Source organism: Eulemur rufifrons, chromosome 2 (assembly GCF_041146395.1).
Source record: "Eulemur rufifrons isolate Redbay chromosome 2, OSU_ERuf_1, whole genome shotgun sequence".
NCBI classification, from domain to species: Eukaryota; Metazoa; Chordata; class Mammalia; order Primates; family Lemuridae; genus Eulemur; species Eulemur rufifrons.
Window position 1 is genome coordinate 26,694,931 of NC_090984.1, and position 22,572 is coordinate 26,717,502.

Consider the following 22,572-nt stretch of genomic DNA (forward strand, 5'->3'; position numbering starts at 1 on the left):
ACGCATTGTTTCATTTGAGCCGCAACAATTACCACAAGGCAGACTATTTGGCCCATTTTGCAGATGAGGAAAGCGGGCCAGAGAGTGACTTGCAAACCACTAGTAAATAGTGAAGGCAGGATTAGAATTCAGGCAGGCTGATCCCAGTATCAACATCACTATTTGGAATTAGACCACCCCTCCCCACTGCCCCACTGCCTGATGCAGAGTGCACAACACTAGCAACAGTGCAGCGTCTGTGCCACCTGACCTGGTGGGGCACGGGGCAGGCTTGCTCAGTCCTCTCTGGCTTCCTGTGTGTGGTCCGTGGCCTCGAGGAGGAGTGAGGGGAATGGGCTGCACCCCTATCTCTGGGTCTCCCCTAGACCCACACAGGTGGAGCATGTGCTCTGTGCCCCCATTGGTGGGTGGAGCTCCACCCCTCCCCTTCACCCCTCACCCCTGCTATCTGGGCTTCATGCCCCAGACACACAGGACGCTGCCTCCGGGAGGGGGACCCCACTCACTGGGTACTGGCCAGGTGCCAGGCATTGGTGAGCCCATCAGATCAGTTGGTTGATCCTTGTTACCCCCTGGTGAAGAAGGAGATGTTAGCCTCATTTACAGATGAGGAAACTGAGGCTCAGAGAGGTTATGTGCATTGCCTACAGTCACACAGCCAGTGAGCAGTGGGACCAGACTTTGAACTCAGGCCCGTGCGATTTGGGAGTGCATGGACTTTCCCCTTCTTGTCCTTGTCGTCCATCCTACACCTTCTCCCTTTGTGCTCTCCCTCCAATTCCCATCTCTCCTGTAAGGTTTTCATTCATACCTTTCTCTTCAATATCGACAGTACACTAATTGATGGTAATATACAATAGTGCATGTACAGGACTCTTGCCGCCAGCCAACTTGCGTGTTACGTCGTGTAATCCTCCCCACAGCCCGATGGCAGGGTTATCATCATGCCCATTTACAGCGGAGGAGAATCAAAGTGGAGAGAACTTGCCCCAGGACTGGGAGCGAGTACATGGCTCCCTCTCCTAAGCCCAGGCGCCTGCCCTGCCTGGCTCTGCAAATGTTCCCAAGCCCCACTCATGCTGCCCGCCAGGACCTCTCTGTCCACGCTGTCTCCTAACCTCTCCTCAAGGGCCAGCACAGCAGCACCCGGGTCTCGGCTCCCGCTGTGTCCTGCGGTGCCCAGCGCAGGCTTTGACCCCCAGAAACTCAGGAAACCGCCTCCCCAGTGTCGCCAACAGGCAGAGAGGAGATGCCGCCGGCCCTTACCCTGTAGAAGATGGGGAGGGAGTCCCAGGTGTAGGGATACGCAAAGGCAAGGATGCGGAGCAGCTTACAAAGCCTGGGCCTCTGGATTTCAAGGAACCTAAATCAGGGAAGGAGAGGGGAGAAACAGAAAGAAAAGAGTTTCAGTAACTTATACACACACACATGCACATGCTCAAAACTCCTGAGGGCTCTGGTAATCAACAGGGGACAGGCGTTTTTGCACAACTTCTTGCGGCCACCCTCATCCATTTCTCCCGCCCCGACGGAGGTGACAAATCTCAGAGGTGAAAAGACCCCCAGAGAAACCATCTCCTTGCACGTGAGAAGCAGTGGCATCCAGCCCAAGCCAGAGAGGAGGCACTGGCCGAAATTCAGGAGCCAAGTTATTTAACTGCCAAAGAGCCTTTTAAACGTCTAGTAACTGCCAGGACAGAGAGATGTGGAGGGAGCGTGGGTGGGCCACTGGCGCAGACCCCCGGGTGAGCACACCCTGCAGAGGCTGAGACGCACCCAGCTGACCAGAGCCACCCAGGTGATTCCCATGCAGACCTGGGTTCAAGGAGTGTATGAGCCTTGGAGAGGTTTCTGGAATATTTCTACTATGCACAGGGATGCTGGCCTGGGAAGACTAAGTAAATGTGAAATCTTTCCTTCTCACCTTCCTCACCGCCCCACCTGCCTCCTATCCAAAGACAGATGGCACCAGCATTAAAACAGTGGTGCTGACTGTCATGAAGAGAGGAAAGAACATGACAGGGCCTCAGCTGCCTGGGTCCTGCCTGGGTCCTGCCTGCGGGGCAGCAGCTGAGGGTGTGGGGAGCTGGGCAGCACAGATGGCAGGCTGGACACGGGGAGGACAGAGAGGGCCAGGAGGATGTCCACACAAAACCACATCCCTGAACGGAGGCCCAAGGAAGGAAGTGCTCGCATGCCCCGGCTGGCAGCTGAGCGCAGGAGGCAGGGACAGGTGCAGAGCCCACTTGGACGCTGAGGTGTACTGTGGAGGGCTGGGTCCTCCTTTGGGAAGCCAGCAGGGGTGTTACGCAGAACACTGTGCCAAGGCTCTTGGGGTGGCTGTCCTAATGCTTCTGTAGAGGCAACGCATGCATTCAGGCCCTCTCAACCTTTGCTGACAGCTCTGCCTCTCGTCACGCTCTCTGGTGGGATGGGATCTAAGTCCTGCTGCCGCTCCCACCTCTGCTCCCCGACCCTCAGTCCCAGACCACAAGACTGCCCTTTCTCCTGCAAACAGCATCTGTGCTCCCTCTGAACCCAGGCCCATTGCTTCTGGCCCAGCTGTCATGTCCTCTATGAGCCAGTGCAGCCACCTGCCCATAAACCCCGCTGCTGCCTGTATCCCACATCTGGGTGGGCGGGGAGCCCTCCCTGGAGACAGGCATCAGGCTGGCCAGGTCTGGATCCCCCAGACCCAGCCCAGAAGCATGTCTGAGATGTGGACATTGTCCAGGCTGATGTGTTCCACCCAGTCCCCAGGGCAGCCGAGCAAAAACAGCCTGCATAGGGATCCCTGCTCCACGGGCAAGGGACACCTCTGCAGGCCCTGAGAAGCCTGACAGCCTCCAAAGACATGCTCCAGCCTCACTCCAGCCCATCAGCCTGCTTCCTCTTCTTTCCTCCCCTGTCCCTAAATCAGAGAGGTACACAGCAGGTACTGGGTGAAGAAGGAAGAGAAGCTCAAGGAGAATGAAGAAGGGACCTCGCTCCATCATCCCCCAAAAAAGAACCACAGCCGTGGATTAAACCACAAACTCTGGGAGAGGTGAGGCCATGCGGTACCGTGATTTCACGTGGAATGCTTGATCAGGACACACTTAACCTTTGTATGCCTCCCAGTCCTCGTGTATAACAGAGGGACAATAACGGTACCCCCCTGTTGCAAGGATTTGACAAACGATGCTTACAGAGTGTTTAGAATCGTGCATAGCAGAGTCACGCTTACTAAACAGCAGCTTTTAAAAAACATATGCTGGGTGCTGTGGCTCACACCTGTAATCCTAGCATTTTGGGAGGCCGAGGTGAGAAGGTTGCTTGAGATTAGCAGTTCAAGACCAGCCTGAGCAAGAGCAAGACCTGGTCTCTACTAAAAATAGAAAGAAATTATCTGGCCAACTAAAATATATACAGAAAAAATTAGCCGGACATGGTGGCGCATGCCTGTAGTCCCAGCTACTCAGGAATCTGAGGCAGAAGGATCGCTTGAACCCAGGAATTTGAGGTTGCCGTGAGCTATGATGACACCACAGCACTCTAGCCTAGGCAACAGAGAGAGACTCTGTCTCAACAAAACAAAACAAAACAAAATGTATCTATTGTTAGGGGCTCCATTCTCTTCCCCTCCCCATCTTGTATTAATAGCTGTGTTGGACTAGAACACTGCAACAGGAGTGAACAGACTGGTTCTGGGTGATTTGCCTAAAGTCAGATGAGCTGATAAGAAGCAAAGGTAGGAGGTAAACTCAGGGCTGTCTGGCTCCCAAGTGTCACCCCCGCGCACCTCCCCCAAGCAGGCTGAGCAGGTCTCAGGCCACCGACAGCCTTCACCCTTCCCTACACCCCGAGAGCCACGGTACCTGCCTCCACTGGCTCCTCAGTCCACCCCGGCAGGCCCGCTCCCTCCTGCCCTCTGCACTGCCGCCCCTGCCGATCCTGCGTTGAGAGAGGGTCGCTCCTACAGCGTGCCTCTTGTGCCACTTACACACGGAGAAATCTGGCTGTGGCCAGCGAGAGCCATCCCCCAAAGCATGGATTTCCTGCAACTTGAGACAACAGTTCGCCCGGCCTGATAAAGTGCTCCCCCAGGGGCAAATGGGTCAGCCTCTCCAGCTGCAAAGCCGAGTCTACAGGGAACAAAAGAAGGAGAAAAGCAGAACAGAAGAGAGACAGCAAAAGAGAAAAAAAAGCAGAAGGCGCAGTAGCCACAGAGAGGGGCTTCCCACTACCAAGATGCAATTCCATGTCAGGCCACAGGGTGTCCCCACAGCCAGAGGCTGAGGAGTGGGGCCAGAGCCACGGCACCCTCCACAGCACCCACAGCCCCACCGTCTCCAAAGCCTGCCTGCACCCGAGGCTTGAAGGGCTGGTTTGTAGGGAGCCCAGCCGCCTCTGCCCAGAATGAGGCTGGCAGGAAACACTGGAGTTTAGGAGAAGCCTTCATTAAGTGAGGGTCAATGCAATACCAGTCTGTTCTAAAACCTGATAAATCTTGTTGCAACAAAGCTGGAAGAATTAGCAACCGGAATTCTGGAACTAGTGCTCGAAACTAGTGGGCCGGGGGAAAATTCGTTCTATTGCAAAGGCGCGTGCACAAGCCTTCCATCTCCACCTCCAACCCCCAAACCCGCTTCCAGGCCAGCTCCCGCCCCTCTGCACCGCCAGGGCATCCTCACGGGCCGCTCACTTTCCACCAGGGATGGACGTTAATCTCTCCCCTCACGGCACTGACCACGGCGCATTTCATTCAGCAGCTCTTTGTCAAAACAATCTGCAGCTGGATGCGTTGCATGGATGTGGACGGTCCACAGCGCCTTGTGCCGTGCAGCGAGCACTTGGACAGCCAGCAGGACGAGCAGACCCGGGGCTGGTCACGCTCACCTTGCTCCAAGACGCACGTATTCGCGCATTCCCCTCACACGTGCTCCCGAATGAGAAGGCAGCTTTCCGGAACATACTCATTTGAACTATAACAATAATAGGAACCAAAAAACCACCCCGGGGACTGCAAAGTTCTCTAAGTTGAGACTGACCCTAATGGTCTGCGCTGTAATGGAACGAATGCCATTTAAACCCTGATGTTCTGGTAAGCATGTGGGTAACTAACGAGCTAATGCTTCCCCTGGGGAGGGGAAGGTGGTTCTCTGCCACTCCTCCGCCACCTGGGACCGAAGGAGCAGGGGGAGAGGCAGGGAAAGGACTCTGCGGCGCTGGCATCGTAGGGTGCCCAACCCAGGCGAGTCTTCTCAGATACCCTTACTGAGGGTGCAGACACTGAAGCCAGAGGGGGCAGTGGCTGGCCCGAGGCCACACAGCCAGTCTGTAGGGGAGCAGGTCTGAAATCCCCCCCCGCCCCGTGCCCCAGTCCTCCTCTCTACCTGCTTCTCGCGCACACAGGGCCAGCGTCCCTCCTGCGCATGCGTCACTGTCCTCGCTCCCCAGACACGAGGTCAGAGACAGGGAATGAAAGCTTGGAAGGACAGGCCTTCTAAGAGCAGGGAAGCCACGGACTCGGGAACGTGGAACAAGAACGAGGTGCAAAGGGAACCCGAAGGGCCACAGACGGGACACCCACTCGCCCTTTGGCTCTGAGAATGTGGCTTTTGCCCCCTTCCTCCCTTTCTGTCCCAACACGGTCCCCATCTCCTGCCCCTGACACCCTGCAACACCCACATCAGGGGCTCTTAACACACGTGGAAGCCCCTCAGGGCACAGAATTCCCTTCCTAGGAGTTTCTCCTCCTTCATGAGCAGAGGGCCAGACCCCAGGGGACACACACCCCCAGCCAGCCCTCCGAGTCCCTCTCTGGCCACTGCCTGCTCCCACCTGTGCAGGCTCTGGCAGCTCTGATGTTCCCTGTGGCTTCCCGCACAGGCCCACCCTCTCTGGCATCCTCACCCTTGTCCGGGCTGTTCACTCTGTCACAAAGGCCCTTCCCTGCTCTCCAGCTGAAGTGTCCCACCTCCCTCCTTAGGACTACTGCCCTTTCTCGGAACCTCCATGTATCCAAGCAGATGGTATTTTGCATTATCATTATTTGTCTACACTCCAAAGGAAATGATGGCCCCATGCTGGGTTTTTTGGGGAATCTACAGTCTGCCTCTCCTACTGTACCATGTAAGGGCAGCGTCTTACTCCTCCTGGCACTCCTAGCTCTTACCATGGTTCCTGGGGCATGGCAGGCATTGGAGGAATGTTGGGTGGGTGGGTGGAATAGCCACAGATGTGCTCCATAAATAAACAGAAATAATCTATTTCCTTGCCAAGGGGAGAAGCCCCAAACTTGGGCACTCAAGAGATGCCTGTCAAAGCTGCCCTGCCAAACAGGTTTGTCCAAACACACCAGGCATGCCATGTCCAAAAGACCCATCCATTGTATGTGAACGATCAAGGAGGACTCCTGGCTAGAGGACAGCAAGCTACCCTGGTGGCTTATAGGTGATTCATGGAGCTTTTTTTTTTTTTTTAAAAAAAGCAGCAAGTATTCTAGGATTTGCATTCTGAGCCCCTGGGGAAGCAGTCTTGGATCATTAACTCTGGGGCTGTTTCTTCCACACCTACAAACCCTTCTCTGCCTCCTCAACCCACAGTGCTGTCTTCCCTCTCATCCTAAATTCCAAACACCAGAGCCACACAGCCCTGGAGGAACCACCAGACAGTGGCAGCGACTGGTCCAAGGACCAGGTCCAGGTGTCCAGGTTCCCGGGCCAGTGCCCGTCGGAGAGCCCACCCCTCCACCCGCTGTGCCTCGTCTCTTTGGGGCTGCTTTCAGCACCGGTGTGACCTTTGTACGTGTGTTACACCGGCTTCACCCACAGTGGGAACTCCTAGAAAGGAGCCTTTCACTCCCACAGAAAGCAGCTCCCAGGACAGGTAAATGGAAAGCAAGTTGGGGCAAGTATTCCTGATGCTGTTTCAGAATCTATTTTTCCAGTAAAAAACAAAACAAAACCAGTTTGTCAAGTTTGTGAGACGTGCCTACTCTCCCTCAGTCCCACAAGTCCTGAGTCCCACCCAAAGGAAGCTGGAGCCAAAATCATTCTGGAGAAGTCACAGGGGCATGTCTCACCCTCCCTGTTTTTCCCTGGGGAGGGGGAGTGTGGTGGGCTGAGCAGTCCTCGGTGGGTAGCTGCTGGGGGACAGCGAACTCTGGTGTGCCCGGCCCACCTCAGCGCTTTTCCTGACCTGAGCGGAAGGTCCCCAGCCTGGAAAGACCCAGTACCTTGGCGCTATCTAGACAGGGCTGTCACCCTGACACAACCATTTGCAAAGCATCCTAAGTAATTTAGGGAAGTAGAGCTTTGGGGCAGTTCACTTTTACAAAGAGCTGAATACTCTAGTGTAGTTATCCCCTTAACAACGTTCCTTGCACTCACACTCCAACCAGTGAGTTTTCTTGAGTGAAAGTTAGAAAAATAGCAGGGATTAGAGCCAGTGAGCTGGGCATAACTCATAGCATGGGGACGCATCGGACATTTGAATATCATCCGCGTCCATCACATGCACCTGGCGGCAGGCCCATCACTCACTGTTAGCGGACTGCCTTTTTATGGGGCGTCTCCTCTGTGCCAGGCTTGTGCCAGGTGCCCTGGGTACATTACCTGTAATCCTTACCTTCATCGCAGAGGTGTATGTAAGGGCCCCATTTTCTAGATGAGCAAACTGAAGTTCAAGGAGGGTAAGTGACTTACCCAGTAGAAAGACCTACTACATAGTTTGTAGGGCCTGGTACAACACCAAAGTGCAGGGCTCCCTTGTTCAAAAATTATTAAGAAGTTCAAGACAGCAGAGTATTAAACCAAGTATGAGGCTCTCTGAGCACGGGGCATGGGGTGACTACACAGCCTGCGTATCCGGGAAGCCAGTCCTGCCCAGCCATAGGAAGTCCACCGAGTCCCAGCTCCCACGTGCCCGTTCCACTGAGCCCACCTCTTACCCGGACCCTCAAAGGGCCCATGGAGCTGCACGCTAGGCCCTCCCTCCCCTCCCCTCCCACCAGGTCAGAGCACTAGTACCTGGAGTAGCAGGACAGCCCTGTGCTGAGGATGGTGTTCAGCACAGCCAGGGCCACGTAGTAGTCATGGAAGGTGGTGCACACCAGCGCGTCCGGGAACGTGTATGCGGAGTAGGCGATGGCCGAGCCTGGGGGAGAAAAGCCAGCCTTGGGAAAGAGGCCAGGCCTTGGCTCCACGGGGACCTGCCAGCCTGCCTCGGTGTTTTGGGCAGTTCACTTCTACAACGAGCTGCACAAACAAGCATACTAGCATAGTCATCCCCCTAACAACATTCCTTATGCTCACGCTCCAACCAACGAGTTTGCTTGAGTGAAAGCCAAAAAAAAAAAAAAAAAAAAGATAGCAGGAATTAGAGCCAGTGAGCTCGCCTGTCCCTAGGACCCACCACAGTCCTGGCTCTACACCCTTGTTTGTGCCACTGCCCCTCCCAGAATGTCCCCTCTCCCCTCTGCCTGCCCACACCCCACCCTGAGCATTTACTACGAGCTCAGCATTGCTCCAAGGGCCTTCCACGTATTATATCACACAACCCTTACGACCACTCTCCCACAGAACTCTTGCACTTATCCTTGTCTCACAGATGAGGAAGCAGAGGCACAGAGAGGTTGAGTGACTCGCCCAGGGTCCTACAGCCAGAGAGTAGCAAAATCAGGCTTCAAACCCAGGCAGTTTAGTGACAGGGTCCCCGCTGTCAACTGTGTTCTGCTGCCCACGATGGAAGCCCAGCGTGCTCAGCTCTACCCTGAGCGTGCACGTTGCACCTGCTGGCGACAGGGCTGCCCCTGTGGACAGATCAGTGTTGGAGGGAGGGCCCTTGCCAAGGTGGGGCATGTCATATCAGCGGGCTGGGGGACAGGCCAGCGGAGAGGCTGGGTGCTGTATTTTGTTTTAGGTGTAGGAGTTTGTGAGAGAAGGGTTACCGAAGGACCTTCTAGAGCCTTGTTTGTGAAACCTTCATTTTGAAGAATAGAGATTACTGTCCCTCCTGAAGGGGACAGGTGTGCTTCACCTGGGGAGAGGGGCCTGGACCTGCACCCTGACCTGCTGAGGTCCCCTCTGGAAGAGGCAGCCTCAAGCTGTCAAGCCCAGGGCCTGAGGGATACATCTAAGGTCACTTGTTATTCCAAAGACATCAAGAACCTTGGGACCCTAGCTCAAGGCTGACACAGGCCTTGGGCCATGCAGGGTCAACTTGTGCCTTTTCTGTCATTTGCCAGGCAGATCTAGTGATGCCGGCCACATGTGTCCCACCCCTACGGGCTGCCCATCAGATTCCAGCTGGGTGCTGCCTCCAGGGGACAGACGAGCCCTTCTCCCGGCCTGGTACAGGGGCAGTTCCCAACTGGACCAGGAAGCGTTCACTCAGTGGATGCTGACGGAACTGAAGTGTGCGCCAAGCTCTGGGCCCGACAGGAGGGAGGGAGCCTCAGACCTGCCCAAAGCTGCAGCGGGAAGCAAAGCTGATGAGAGCCTGGAGGAGGGCATGGGGTCAGGGCGAGCGGGACGTCGGGCACCGCATCTGGGAGCACAGCCTGGGAGGTCAGCCAGGATCCTCACAGGTGCCAGAGGGCAGGGGGGGCTCTCCAGGGAGCAGGAGCAGGGACAGCTTTGGGTGCCAGGCTAAGGAGGGTGAACGTCCTCTTTCAGGCAATAGGGAGCCACTGAAGGATTCTGAGTAGGGGGTTAAGAGACCAACACCTAGTGAAAGTGCACAGGATGGCCCCCCAGGAGGAGCAGGTGGAAGCAGGGAGGAAGCTGCAGGACTGCCACACTCAGTGACAGGGGCTGAGGGGGTGGGAGGAGGGGAGAGGTGAGGAGGGGGAGCTGGGCGTCCCAGATGGCACAGTAGGCTCTCACTGTGGACCTTCCTTCCATGTTTGCTAAACACTGTCCCATGTCAAGCACCGGGACAGAAAGCCAAATATGAAAGACACACCTCCTGTGCTCAGGGGGTTGCTCCCAGCAAAGAAACTGCTGACAAGGCTGGGATCAGAGCCATGAGGGAGGCAGGCCCAGGCCAGGGGCTTGGAGGAGGGTCACAGGGCAGGGCCCCCCACCCTGGGCAGAGCCTTGAAGGCCCTGCAGGGAAGGGAGGAGGGAGTCCCAGGGAATGGCCCACGTGAGGGTGCAGAGAAGGGAGACCATGGTGCTGCGGGCACCGGTACGCGGACAGTGTGCCCAGTGACGGAGGAAGAGACAATGCACAGGCGGTTCTCACCCTGGCCCTGCCATTTACGAGCTGCGTAGCCCTGGTCACTTACCTGCAGGTGCCTCATCTTCTGCACTTGGAGCACAGGTATGATGAGGGTGCCTGCCTCAGGGGTCTGCCCTCAGGGCCAGCAAGATAATCGTGGTAACGGCCACCCAAAGCTTACTAGGGGCCAGCCACTGTTCTGAGAGCTTCACTCAAAACACACTTAATCATCAGAACGTTCCTATGAAGACAATATTATGCCAATTTTGTGGATGAGAGAACTGAGGCCTGGAGAGATTAAGAAACTCTCGCAGAAGTGAGTAGCAATTGGGAGTGGGGGAGTCAGGCTCCAGAACCCAGGCCGTTAAGCACAGCATCAGCATCATGCTGCCCCTCAGTGACAGTCACCGGCTCGGCACAAGGCCTGCCGTGTAGCGATGACTCCAAAATGCCGTGTAGCGATGACTCCAAAATGCCTGCACCCAACACACGAGTCTGGGGCAGGAGGTCGAGGGCCAAGGAAACCTTGGCTAAGGGATTTGGACGGCATCCCAGGAAATGAGGGGCCCCAAGTGGGAGGGCGGCTTGGTAGAAGGCGTTGAAGCCTGGGTGAGGGCAGCTGGGTGGCCTGGAGGGTGGGGTGGATGGGGCAGGAGACAGGCTGGGGCCTGAGCCAAGACGGGGGCAGAGCCACGCAGAGCAGGTAGAAGAGTCGCTCAGCTGAACTGGGTAACTGATTAGATCAGACTTGAGGTAAGCTGCAGATTTCTCACAGGGAGGATGGGTGGGCGGTGGGCCCTGGGGCATTAGGGAAGGGGCAGGGTGGGAGCAGGCAGACACTCCTGGTCTCACAGCTCCCAGGTGGCCTGGGCCTCAGGTTGGTGGAGGTGGGGTTTATCCAGTGGTGTTAAGAGACGGTGGGCATGGACGACATCCCTGGGGAGCTGGGTGATGTAAGAGAAGAGGCCCAAGGCCCGACCCGGCCATGTGTGAAGGAGAGCAGAAGGGGCGGCACAGGAGAATGAGAGTGTGAGGGCGGAGGGCCACTGGGAGGGGCTGATGCTACAGGGGCCACAGAAAGAGGGGATTTGAGGAGGCAGGAGGGACCCTGTGTCAAAGGCTGGTGGAAGATCCCAGAAGAGAAGGCCCCAAATGCCTGCATCCATCCCAACAGCCAGGAGGAGGCCGGGGCTTTGGCAGCAGTTTTAGCAAGCGGTGGGGACAGGACAGCAGAGTTTAGAGACATGTGCATGTGTGTGTATGTGTGTGTGTGTGTGTGTGTGTGTACACATGCACTGCGGAAGGCAGAGAGAGATGGGGGATGGAGGTGCCGGGGACAACCTCTTGGGCAAGGGAAGACAAGCATTGGCTTTCACACCTAGAGCAGGGCCAGAGAGAGGAAGACGGGTGGGTGCCCACAGTGGAGGGGAGAAGAGGAGGCAAGAGGAGGGGCATCGTACTTAAAAAAACAATGAGATTGGGGATGTCAACACTCAACTTCACCAACTTTGGGTTCGCCACTCTCCTCCGGTGGCACTTTGAGCAAATCTCTCTAAGTGCTGTCAGCCTCTGGACACACAGGACAGAGACCAGCTCTGATGTGCCAGAGCCGGCTCATCCTGGCCTGTGAGAGCCAACATTAAAGTTGCCAGGATCTTGCAAGCCGATTGTTAAAAACAGCCATGATTAAAAATTAAATTATGTAAACTTGCAATTAAATCCATCATGTCTCTTTCCACCTCTGCATTCGGTGATGTCATATTGGTAGCTTGAAGCTGGCCACGGTGGGAGTATTTACACCATGGAAATTGGCAAATACTGCAGATCAGGGCTGACAGCCCCAGGGAGCCGGTAGCTAAATATCTAGCACAAACTTACAGACAAGTTTCTTACAGAACACTCATCGGGAACCTCGATGGGCACTGGCATTCCCCTGACTCCTCTGCACACCCACCAAAGCCGTATGGTGACCCCAGCTCACAGGGGACGGGGAGAGTGGGACAGCAAGAGCAGGGCCGCACGTACCCAGGCTGAAGAGGTTGACGGCGCCATAGTCCAGGAAGTAGCAGATGTGCCGGGCATTCTTGGACATAGAGCTGAAGGTGTGCGCACAGCTGGACACGAGGGGGTACACGCAGCTGGTGCACATGTACACAAGCATGGGCCAGGAGTAGCTGTCATTCTGGATGTCTGTCACATACAGTGCAGTCACAAACCTCCACACAAAGAACCTGGAACACAGCGGGGCCCACTCAACCTCCACAACGGGGGTTCCTCTTAGATCGTCACCTGACTGTCTTCTGCCTGCGTTTTCCTGTGATGACTGACTGCTCCGTGTGCTCACTCTGGGGACATACTGTGTGCTGTGGAGGTTGGGTGGGTCCTTTTTTAACTGAGAGGCAGTAAGTTGGGAATGGGCACGTAGGATGATGAGAAAGCCTTCAGGTATATCTAGTCTAATCCCCGCTTCATGTGGTAATGGAATCCCTCTTACAGCATCTTGCCCAAGTAATTCTCCAGCCTCAGCTTACATGCTGCCAGGGATGGGAGGCTCACCACCTCCCAAGGCAGCTCTGAGTGTTGGGAAGTTCTCCTTCATTGAGCTCAAATTTGTGTCCCTGGAAGCTATGTCCATTTGATTGGCCTTAGTTCTCATAAGAATCATAGAAAACAAGCCCATCAAGTATTTTAAGGCAGTCTTCCTACCCGCCTCCACCTCCTTGAACTTCACATTAAATAACCCCAATTCCTTCAATCATTCCTCCCAGGATCCAAACTTGGCGTCACCACCATCCTCGTGGTTTGCCTTTGTCCCCTCTAGTTTGTCTATGTCCCTCTTGAAGGAAAGCTCCTCAAACAGACACAATCCCCCAGGTGGAGCCTTGAAAGTCCAGGGGACAAGGGGACCGTTTTCTCCCTCCTCTTCCACACTCTTCCTCCCCTAGGACTACAATTTCTTTTCTGAACCGCTGACTTTCAGCCAAGCCTAGATCTCCACTCAGAAGTACTGCGCCGTTCTGCCTCGGATCTGCCTGGTCTGTCCTCCATGCATGGGGTCCTGCCTGCAGAGCACCACACTGCCACACACCACTCCCAGAGAGCTGGCTCCCTTTTCTGCTGATTTATCCAGGGGAAGAGACTCCGCAAAGCTCTTCTCGCAGGAACTGAAGGAGCATAGCTAAATCCTTTTGGCCACACTTATGGTCTTTCTCCTCCTGTCCCAGCAGAAGTAAAGCTTAAGCTATTTGCTTTTTCTCAAAACGTATCCTTTAGTCGTCCAGATTGTTCGGTGGTACCATTTTCTTAGGCTTCCCTAGGCTCCCCCCTGCTGCTCTGTGATGCTCAGTCGGGATCGTCTCTGAGAGCCTGGCGTGGTGTGGGGCTGCCACAGGCAGTGGGGTGACTCGGCCAGTGTGGCTCAGCTGTAATATAGCTAAAAATCACCCCACAGGGAGCCATGCACAGAGCTCAAGACCAACAAACTAGGACTGACAGGGCATCTACTCTTTGTAGCAGCACAAATCTCAAAAGAGCCCAAGTCAACTATGGTTCATCTATAAAATGAAACACCAGGCAGCTGTTCTAAGCCAGGGAGACTTGCAGGTGCTGACAGAGTGAGATGTCCAAGGGAGAGAGGCCAGGAGAGAGCAGCAGGGGAAGAGGCGGGCACGGGGGACATGCATGTCACAGATGCTCCTGCATCCCCAGAAGGGCTCCGGGAGGATGCTCAGGAAACAGGTCGTCCTGGGCACTCCAGGGAGGAGAATGAGCCTGACTGTGTTTCCTTCTGCAGTGTTATGATTCATCAGCCTGTATGCTTTTTACCTAAGTAGAAAATTAGAATGACAAATGGCCCCCTTAAGCAGGGCTGGGCTGCTACCTTACCCAGTCCGCAGGCCCAGGGCTAAACGCTTCCTCACAGAAAACCCCACTCTGCCCCCAGACTGGGCTCTCTCCCTCTGCGCTGGGCTGGTTGCTGGAACCAAACAGCCTGGCCCTGCATTTTGGCCCTAGGTCTTTCTTCTGACTTCCGGTCAGGCTAGCTGCCCACGTGCTGTGAGCCTGAGGCCTCCCGTGCTTTGGTCCTGTCTTCACTGTCCACTCAGCAAGCAAAGGTATGCGGGCTGTGAAGGTCACCTTCGGCCCCCAACTCTCACAGCAAGCACCTCTTTGCCTCCCTGGCAACTCCCGTTTCTGTGTGATCACTTCCCGGAGCCTGCTCTTAGCTGGCTCCATCACAGTGTGCCTGGGCCAGGCCACCCAGTTGCTTATGGAGCACCCACAGCTCTGTGCTCGATGCCTCTACCAACGTTTTCTCCCCAAATCTTCACAGCAACCCTGGGAGAGCTGCAGACCATGGCACCTGCTTTGCAGGTAGAAAAATGTGAGCCTCAGAGAGGTTAAGTGACTTGCTCAAGCTAGTGACATTTTAACCAAGGCTCCTGGGAGACCCAGGAAGCCTGTAAGACTGAAGGAGATGAAGATGCTGTCAAATCAGGCACTGGAGCAGGGGAGCAGGGGAGGACTGGGGAGCTATTGGGAGCCCCTCAAGTCCTACCACCATCCATGCCCCCAAACTCATCCCAGTGGCAGACCCAACTTCTCCCCCTCCATCACACACTCACCTCACACTCATGCACCCGTGGGGATCCCCAAATCCCAGCACAGAATCTCAGCCCTCCCAACCCCGGCTGTGTCTGCAAGAAGGCCTGGTCCCCAGGGCTCCTGAATGAGACGGGCCAGTCAAGGGGGCCAGAGATACCAGAAGGGCAGCAAGTGAGTCCAGATGTTGACAGTCTCATTGGTCATTTGGAAAAGGCTGAGGATACAGGCAGTGGCGGAACTCTGTGGATGTCGGTAGCCAAAGAGGATGCCCTGCTCATGGAACACCTGCAGAGAGAAGAAAAAGGCACCAAGAGGGTGGCATGAAGGTCTCAGGAGGAACATCTTGGGCAGGTGTTAGTTTTCTCCCAGGCTGTGCACTGTGAACCTGGAACACTTGAGCCCAAGTCTTGGACCTGTCAAGCCGCTCCATTCCCCACCCGCTTCCTTCCCGGTAGCATCTAAAACCCCAGGCCCCCCAAGAAGCCTCCAGCTAGCAGGAGGAGAGAAGTCAAGGGCCAGGGTCCCTTCGAGAATCCAGCCTGTCTTTGCAGTTCCAGACGTACTTACTCTTGGCATGAATGTTGCCTAAGAATCCGTTTTCACACCCTCTGCCTGGGGCCTACAGCCCGGTTGTGGGTTGCCTTCTTGGTTAGCTGACATATATGCTGTCTGTCTGAGCCGACAAGCCCCAGGTGTCAGGGACTGGTGGGAAGATCTCTGCAGAAGATCCCTCCAGAGCGAGGATATATTCACCAAGGCGCTTCATAAAGGCCTTTTGATGATGAGGACTATGATGCTGATAGCTGCTGCGGGAAGAGGAGGAGGCTGGCCACAGCAGGGCCCACTCAACCCTTCCCTGCATGCAGCCCACCTGGCAAGTTCCTCCCCAAAACACCACCAATGAGAAACTTGTACTGGTCAGGTGAAATACGGGGCATCAAGCAGCCCGGCCTATATTGTGTATTTTTGAATGGAGAGCTTCTGTTAAACTAAGAAGTAGGGTCAGGCGTGGTGGCTACTGCCTATAATCCCAGTATTTGGGGAGGCTGAGGTGGGAGGATTGCTTGAGGCCAGGAGTTCAAGACTAGCCTGGCCAACAAAGAGAGACCCCATCTCTGCAAAAAATTTAAAAATTAGGCAGGCATGGTGGTGTGTGCCTGTAGTTCCAGCTACTCAGGAGGCTGAGGAAGGAGGATCGCTTGAGCCCTGCAGTTTGAGGCTGCAGTGAGCTATTATCGCAGGACTGCACTCCAGCCTGGGTGACAGAGTAAGACCCTGTCTCAAACAAAAGCAAAAACAAATATATACAATATATAACACAGCTTGTGCTATTCCTTGAGGTTCCAAGGCAAGCAGTTCCACGGACCAGTGGAGAAAATGAGGGGCCACCAGAGTAAGGAGTGAAACCCGGGCCCAGGGGTGCCCTAAGCAGGCCACAGCTCTCAGGCCTCTGCGTCCTCACCTGTAAAATGGGCGGATTTGCTAGCGGGATGGTCAGCACCTTCCCTTCCAACAGTGGCTCCGAGTTTTAGAGAACTCTCAGTTCAATTCTGGGTTAAACTGGTAGACTAGGGGGAGGGGTGATAATGAAGTTGGTTCATGGTCCATTGAAGAAATACTATTTGAATTAGGTTTGGGTCTTAGGTAATTAAAGCGATTTGTTCCAGGTTTTGATTCACCATTCAGTTCTGCTGACGTGCGGGTTTATGGTGGACAGATTCCTATCACCGGCAGCAGGAATCTTGACTTGCAGATTCCCACCCCGCCAGGGCTGATGACAAGGAAGAAAACGGGCCGATGGCTGTCAGCCTCCCACCCAGGTGGAGGGGGTGGCGTGTGCGTGGTGGGCAACCGGGAGGCCTTCCAACAGAAAATACGGCTCCCAAGAGCTCCTCCAGGGTCTGTCATTCTACTTTTCAAGTTTCTTTCTTCCTTTTTAATTTTTTTTTATTAATTAAAGCACTGGCCACTCGTTACAATGCAGACTCTAGGAAGGAGCAATAATTATTAATGACTTGTTCCTTCATGAGTTAGGTTAGCAGACGCTGTGAAGCAGGAGGCCTTAGGACAAGGGGCCAGCGGAGGAGACTCTGCAGAGCACTGGGCATGTGGGTGGCCTGCCCTGGTGCGCAGGGCAGGGCTGCAGGCGGCTCATACACAGTGACAGCCACAGTGGGCAGTGGCTGCGGAGGTGGAGGAAGAGGCCTCCCGCACTCTGCCCAGGGTGACAGAGGGTGTGACAACTCCTCTTCTCTCTATGGGTCCCAGCCGGCACTCTGGTGGGCAAAAGGGCAGGGGGCTGGGGGAGATGACAGAGTCAAAAGCTAAAAGGGAACAGAGGAACTAGGAAATCCATAAACTGGACACCTTGACCACATTTAGGAAGCTGGCCCCAGACCTGGGGAGGATATTTTGCCATGAAAGCCAGTGCTAGGCCCAGATTAAAGAGCTGCCTCCATCTGACCTGTTATTCTGCCTCCAGACGTGGATGGGAAGCCAAACCTTAACCACGCAAGAGGGGCAGGGTTTAAAGTAGCCCCCACAAAACCACGACAGATGGATATTGGGTAAATAAAAGAAAGAGAGTCCCTTTGTCCCAGGACAGTGACATTCCAGCTTGGAAGAAGAAGACTGACCTGCCCTTGTCCTCCCCACCCTGAACCTCTGTTTACTGGACCACGCTGCTAGTTGTTAGGTGCGCTCCTGCTCTGAGCTCCTCTGAGCGCAGGAAAGGAAACAGTTCTTTCCGTGTTTCCACTCTAGCCTCAGTGAAGAGTTTTGCATAGGGTAGATCTTCACAGAATGTGCACTCCGTGCATTGAAATGACAAGCTAAACATTTGGAAACAATTTTGTATTCCAAACCCAGTTTGACCCCAAAGGCAAATTACAATCCTTGCCTCAACACATTTCTAAGCAGCCCCAAGTAAGCAGGCGCCTGCTTATTTGCACAGCGGAATTGATTTGCAGGACTCCACCTTGCATCCCCGGTTGCAGGCTGGGCAATTTAGAGTGAAATGGAATCAAATCGCGTGCAGCCTGTTATTTAGAAGTGAGAACCCCCAGGCACTCAGGCTGGGAGGGCGCATCAGCCAGTTTTCCCCTCTGGTGCCTGCCACGGGATCGGCATCCAGAAGGCTCCCCTGCACGGCCAAGGCCTCTGTGCACCTGCTAGCTGGTGCCTAAAATTGCACCATGACAGTTTTAAACCTTTGGCTTCTTTTCTAGCTATTAAACTGCAAATCACCTGGGGAAAAATAATAGGGCAGTTTTGGCTGGCGGTAAATAAGCAGATTTTGACAGCAGGGAAAGAGAAGAGGCGGAGCGGCATCGGGCGGCCGCAGGCACCATGCACGTGTACTCCGCACTTCCTGTCCAACCACCTCACAACCACCTTGCTGAGGAAGAGCTTGTTGCTGTCCCCATTCTGCAGAAAAGGAAACTGAGGCCTGGGGAGGTCAGGGCATGTGTCCCAGTTCCCAGAAATAATGGAAGCAAAGCTGAAACCTAAATGCAAATATCAGGCCCCCGTTCCCAGCCTCCTGTGTATTGTCATTCATCGCTGCCCCTAAGGCGGGCGCTGTCCAGAGATGAAACTCTCATCCCTTGGCCTGCAGTGTGATTTTTTTTTCAATTTTTTAAAACTCTGTTTTTTTTGGTTTTTTTTATTTCAGCATATTATGAGGGTACAAAAGTTTAGGTTACTTATATGGCCCTTGCACCCCCGCCCCGCCCCCCCCCCCCCCCCCCCCGCAGTGTGATTTTGGACTATCGCATCCTTCTCCAAGCCTCAGTTTCTTCTTCTTTAAAGTGCTGTTATAGACTGCATTGCATCCCTCTGAAAATTTATACACTGAAGTCCTAACCCCCAGTACTTCGGAATGCAGCTGCATTTGGAGATAAGGTCTGTCAGAAAGTGGCCAGATTAAAACGAGGCCGGTAGAGTGGGTCCTAATCCGATCCTGCTGGCGTCCCTCGTAAGGAGAGGAAATTTAAACTCGCAGAGACACCAGGACTGTGCCCACAGAGGAGGACCCTGTGAAGAGGCAGCAAGAGGGTGGCCACCCGCCAGCCAAGGAGAGAGGCCTCCGAGGGAACCAGCCCCACTGACACCTTGATCTTGGACTTCCAGCCTCCAGAACCGTGAGAAAAACAACTTTCTGCTGTTTAAGCCCCCCAGTCTGTGGGATTTTGTTACTGGCAGCCCCGGCAAACCGATACAAGTGTCTCAGGATGACAAAGTCTGTAAGCCAGCACCTCTCAAACTTGCTTCTGCAGGTGTGTGCAGGTCACCTGGGGTTACTGCAGTCATGGCTGGGGTGCAGGTGCGCATCTCTGACAGCTCCCAGGACACCCTGTCGCTGGAGCTGCCTCTGGCCTCAGAGCCGGTCTCCTGCCTCAGCAGGGTGCTGCCACCCCCCTGCCCAGAGGCCAGCTCACCACGGAAGAAGATAAGAGGGACAAGGTGAACACAAAGCCAGGGCAGGGAAATAGAGACTGGGGGGAGTTTGGTGAGGTGTTTGCTGGCTGAGGGCAGGGGGAGGATGGGGAGGAAAGAGGGGAAGACCATGATTTATTGCATCAATCATAACCTGTCATTTACTGAGCACCTGCTGTGTGCCTGGCACGGGGCTGGACGGTAAGCCACTGTCTCTCGCAGGAACGTGCTTAGTGCCGGCGGGAGAGAATACGTAGGCTCTCAATTAAAAGAGCATAAAACATCACTTGCACACAACACATATGCAATTACTAGAGCTTTAAATAGGTTGAGTTCATAGCCAACCATTGTTGGTATTAAACAACAGGTAAATGTCAATTTACAACATTGGTATGATGTTCTTAAGAAAACAATGTGTCCAATATTCAGTCAAGCATATGAATGATTTTTCTGCTGCGTATGGTGGCTCACGCCTGTAATCCTAGCACTTTGGGAGGATGGCTTAAGGTCAGGAGTTCGAGAACATCCTGAGCAACATAGTGACACCCTGTCTCTACAAAAAATACAAAAATTAGCTGGACATGATGGCACGCGCCTGTCTTCCCAGCTGCTCGGGAGGCTGAGGTAGGAGGATCGTTTGAGCCTGCGAGTTTGAGGTTGCGGTGAGCTAGGATGATGCCACTGCACTCTAGCCTGGGTGACAGAGCCAGACTCTGTCTCAAAAAAAAAAAAAAAAAAAAAAATGCTTTTCCTATATGCAGCACAATATTTATAAAAGACAATGGGGCCGGGCACGGTGGCTCACGCCTGTAATCCTAGCACTCTGGGAGGCCCAGGAGGGAGGATTGCTCGAGGTCAGCTGTTCGAGACTAGCCTGAGCAAGAGCAAGACCCTGTCTCTACTAAAAAAAAAAAAAAAAAAAAAGAAATAAATTAGCCAGACAACAAAAAATACATAGAAAAAATTAGCCAGGCATGGTGGCGCATGCCTGTAGTCCCAGCTACTCAGGAGGCTGAGGCAGAAGAATTGCTTGAGCCCAGGAGTTTGAGGTTGCTGTGAGCTAGGCTGATGCCACTGCACTCTAGCTCAGGCAACAGAGCAAGATTCTGTCTCCAAAAAAAAAAAAAAAAGAAAGTGGTTACAAATAGAAAGAGGTCAAAGTTTTGTAGTTCCCTCAGGTAAGTAACAAAAGCAAATACACACCAGACTCGGTGGCATGTGCCTTTGGGCCCAGTTACTCAGGAGGCTGAGTCAGGAGGATTGCTTGAACCCAGGAGTTTGTGTCCAGCCTGGGCAACACAGCAAGACCCTGTCTCTTAAAAAAAAAAAAAATCTTTTTAATTAAAAAAAAAAATTTAAAAAGCCAACAAATTCTCTCTGAAGGATATTTACTTTAATACAAGCATGCACACATGTAGAACAAACAAAACACCTTGAACGAGAAACAGCAGAAATGGAGCTGGAAGAACAGATTTTGGAATATAAAATAACCATGTTCAATATGTTTAAAGAAGAAGCTTAAAAATAACAGAGAACAAGATTAGAAAAGAACCTAATATAACTTCTAGAAATTAAGAAAAATAATAACTGAAATTAAACAGACATTGAAAGAATAAATAACAGACTACACCTGTCAGGAGAGAAACTTAGTCAACTGAAAGTAGATCCAAAGAAAGTATCCCGGATGCAGTCTAGAGAGATTAAGAGAGAGAAAATACAAAAAAGCAAAGAAGATAAATGGAGAATATTTCTCTAGAAGGAGAAAATACAATGGTTTTGATATAGTATTTGAAGAGATAACTGATACATTTCTATAATTATTGAAAGTCATCAGTCCTCAGATCCAACAAGTTTTAGGTACGATAGAGAGACTTGGCACTCACCAAATATGCCATGTGCTTTCCTACATTCCTCAGACTTTCTTAGAGTTAGGGGGGACCCAGATAACTCTTTCTAGCTGATGTTACTTCTAGACCAGGGCAGGTAAAAGCAGTGAGCTTTCTTAGTGGATATCACAGATGCACTTCCGAAGGGACTCTTCCCACCACTGCCAGAACTGGGCCACTCATCCTCCCACGGGATTGCTTTTGGCCAAAGGGCACCACTGGGTATACTCCCTCCCCAGGGGCAGCCCACATCCATTGGTGAGGGATACAGAGTAGTCCTGGCCTCCTTTTCCCGTTTGGGACCACTCTGAAAGGCCGACCCAACTCCAGAGCTCCCTGTGTGGTCGGTGGAGGCCTCTGATGCAAACTCCCCTTCTGCCCAGTCCTGCTTCCTCAGGTCCTTACAGGTGTTGCTCCTGAAAACACTCCCCGATAAACTTCTGCGCACAAATCTTTGTCTCAGAGTCTGTTTCTGGGGAATCCACCCTAAGACACCTCTCTCTCTTCCCCTTCTATGGTGACCTTGGGGGCCACGTGTTCCAGACAGTGCAGCCAGGTGATGGTGGATGCTCCCTCTGCCTGGGTCCCTCAGCCCCCAACTAGCCACTGGCTATGTAATGCGGCGTAAAATAAACCTTTGCTATGTGAAGCCACTGAGTTATTTGGGGCAATTTTTAACTCAGCGTAGCCCGACCCTTCTTGCCTAGTACAGCTATTCATGTTAAAACAGCTGAAGCAACCACTAAAGTAATGGATACAGAGAATATTTCTAGCATATTAATTATAAAAATAAGTAGAGAGGAAAAATAGAATGGGAAAGTAATCAAAATAAGAAAGTAAAACTCAATCCAAAGAAAGCAAGGGAAAAAAAGGGACAGAGAAAACAAGACAAATAAAAGCACAAAAGATGATTGAAAGAAATGCAAATAAATCATGTGTATGTATTTGCATAAATCGCATAAATCAATCCAGTTAAAAGACAAACATTGTCAAACAAAATAAAACGCAACCATGTGCTGTTTACCCAAGATTCAATTAAAATATAAAAATGGGGAAGGATTAAAGGCAAAGGAAAGAGATAAACCAAAGAAGTGGTAACAAAAGCAACAAAGCTGGAATTGCTAAGTTACTATCAGATACAACCCAAAACGAAAGCATTACTAGATATAAAGATAATCCCTACACAATAAAAGAACTTTTCTTCACTAGGAAGATATGACAATTATAAACTTGAATATACCTAAAAAACACAGGCTCAAAATACTTAAAGGAAATGTTAATTTATTTGTAAGGAGTAACTCACAAACCTGCCACCATAGTGGAAGATTTTCACACATCTCAATTATGGATAGATCAAACAGAACAAAATCAGTAAAAATATTTGATCTTACAGACAAATTTCTGGAATACTGTTCCCAAAAATTGGGAGCTATGTTAT

At 52.9% G+C, this 22,572-nt stretch overlaps 1 protein-coding gene across 2 annotated transcripts in view; it reads right to left on the reverse strand.

Annotated features, from left to right (window-relative positions):
• Positions 1-22,572, reverse strand: part of PAQR5 (progestin and adipoQ receptor family member 5) — a 33,008-nt gene that overhangs the window by 4,794 nt on the left and 5,642 nt on the right. Inside the window, exons 1-5 of one of the 2 annotated variants that reach the window (XM_069458265.1) lie at positions 15,379-15,387; positions 14,969-15,096; positions 12,232-12,437; positions 8,013-8,139; positions 1,267-1,363 (exon numbers count right to left, since the gene is read on the reverse strand). In XM_069458265.1, coding sequence (XP_069314366.1) covers positions 1,267-1,363; positions 8,013-8,139; positions 12,232-12,437; positions 14,969-15,096; positions 15,379-15,387 — 567 coding nt within the window. Of the gene's footprint in view, positions 1-1,266; positions 1,364-8,012; positions 8,140-12,231; positions 12,438-14,968; positions 15,097-15,378; positions 15,388-22,572 lie in introns of those variants that run through there. The other variant, XM_069458255.1, reaches the window with a different exon arrangement.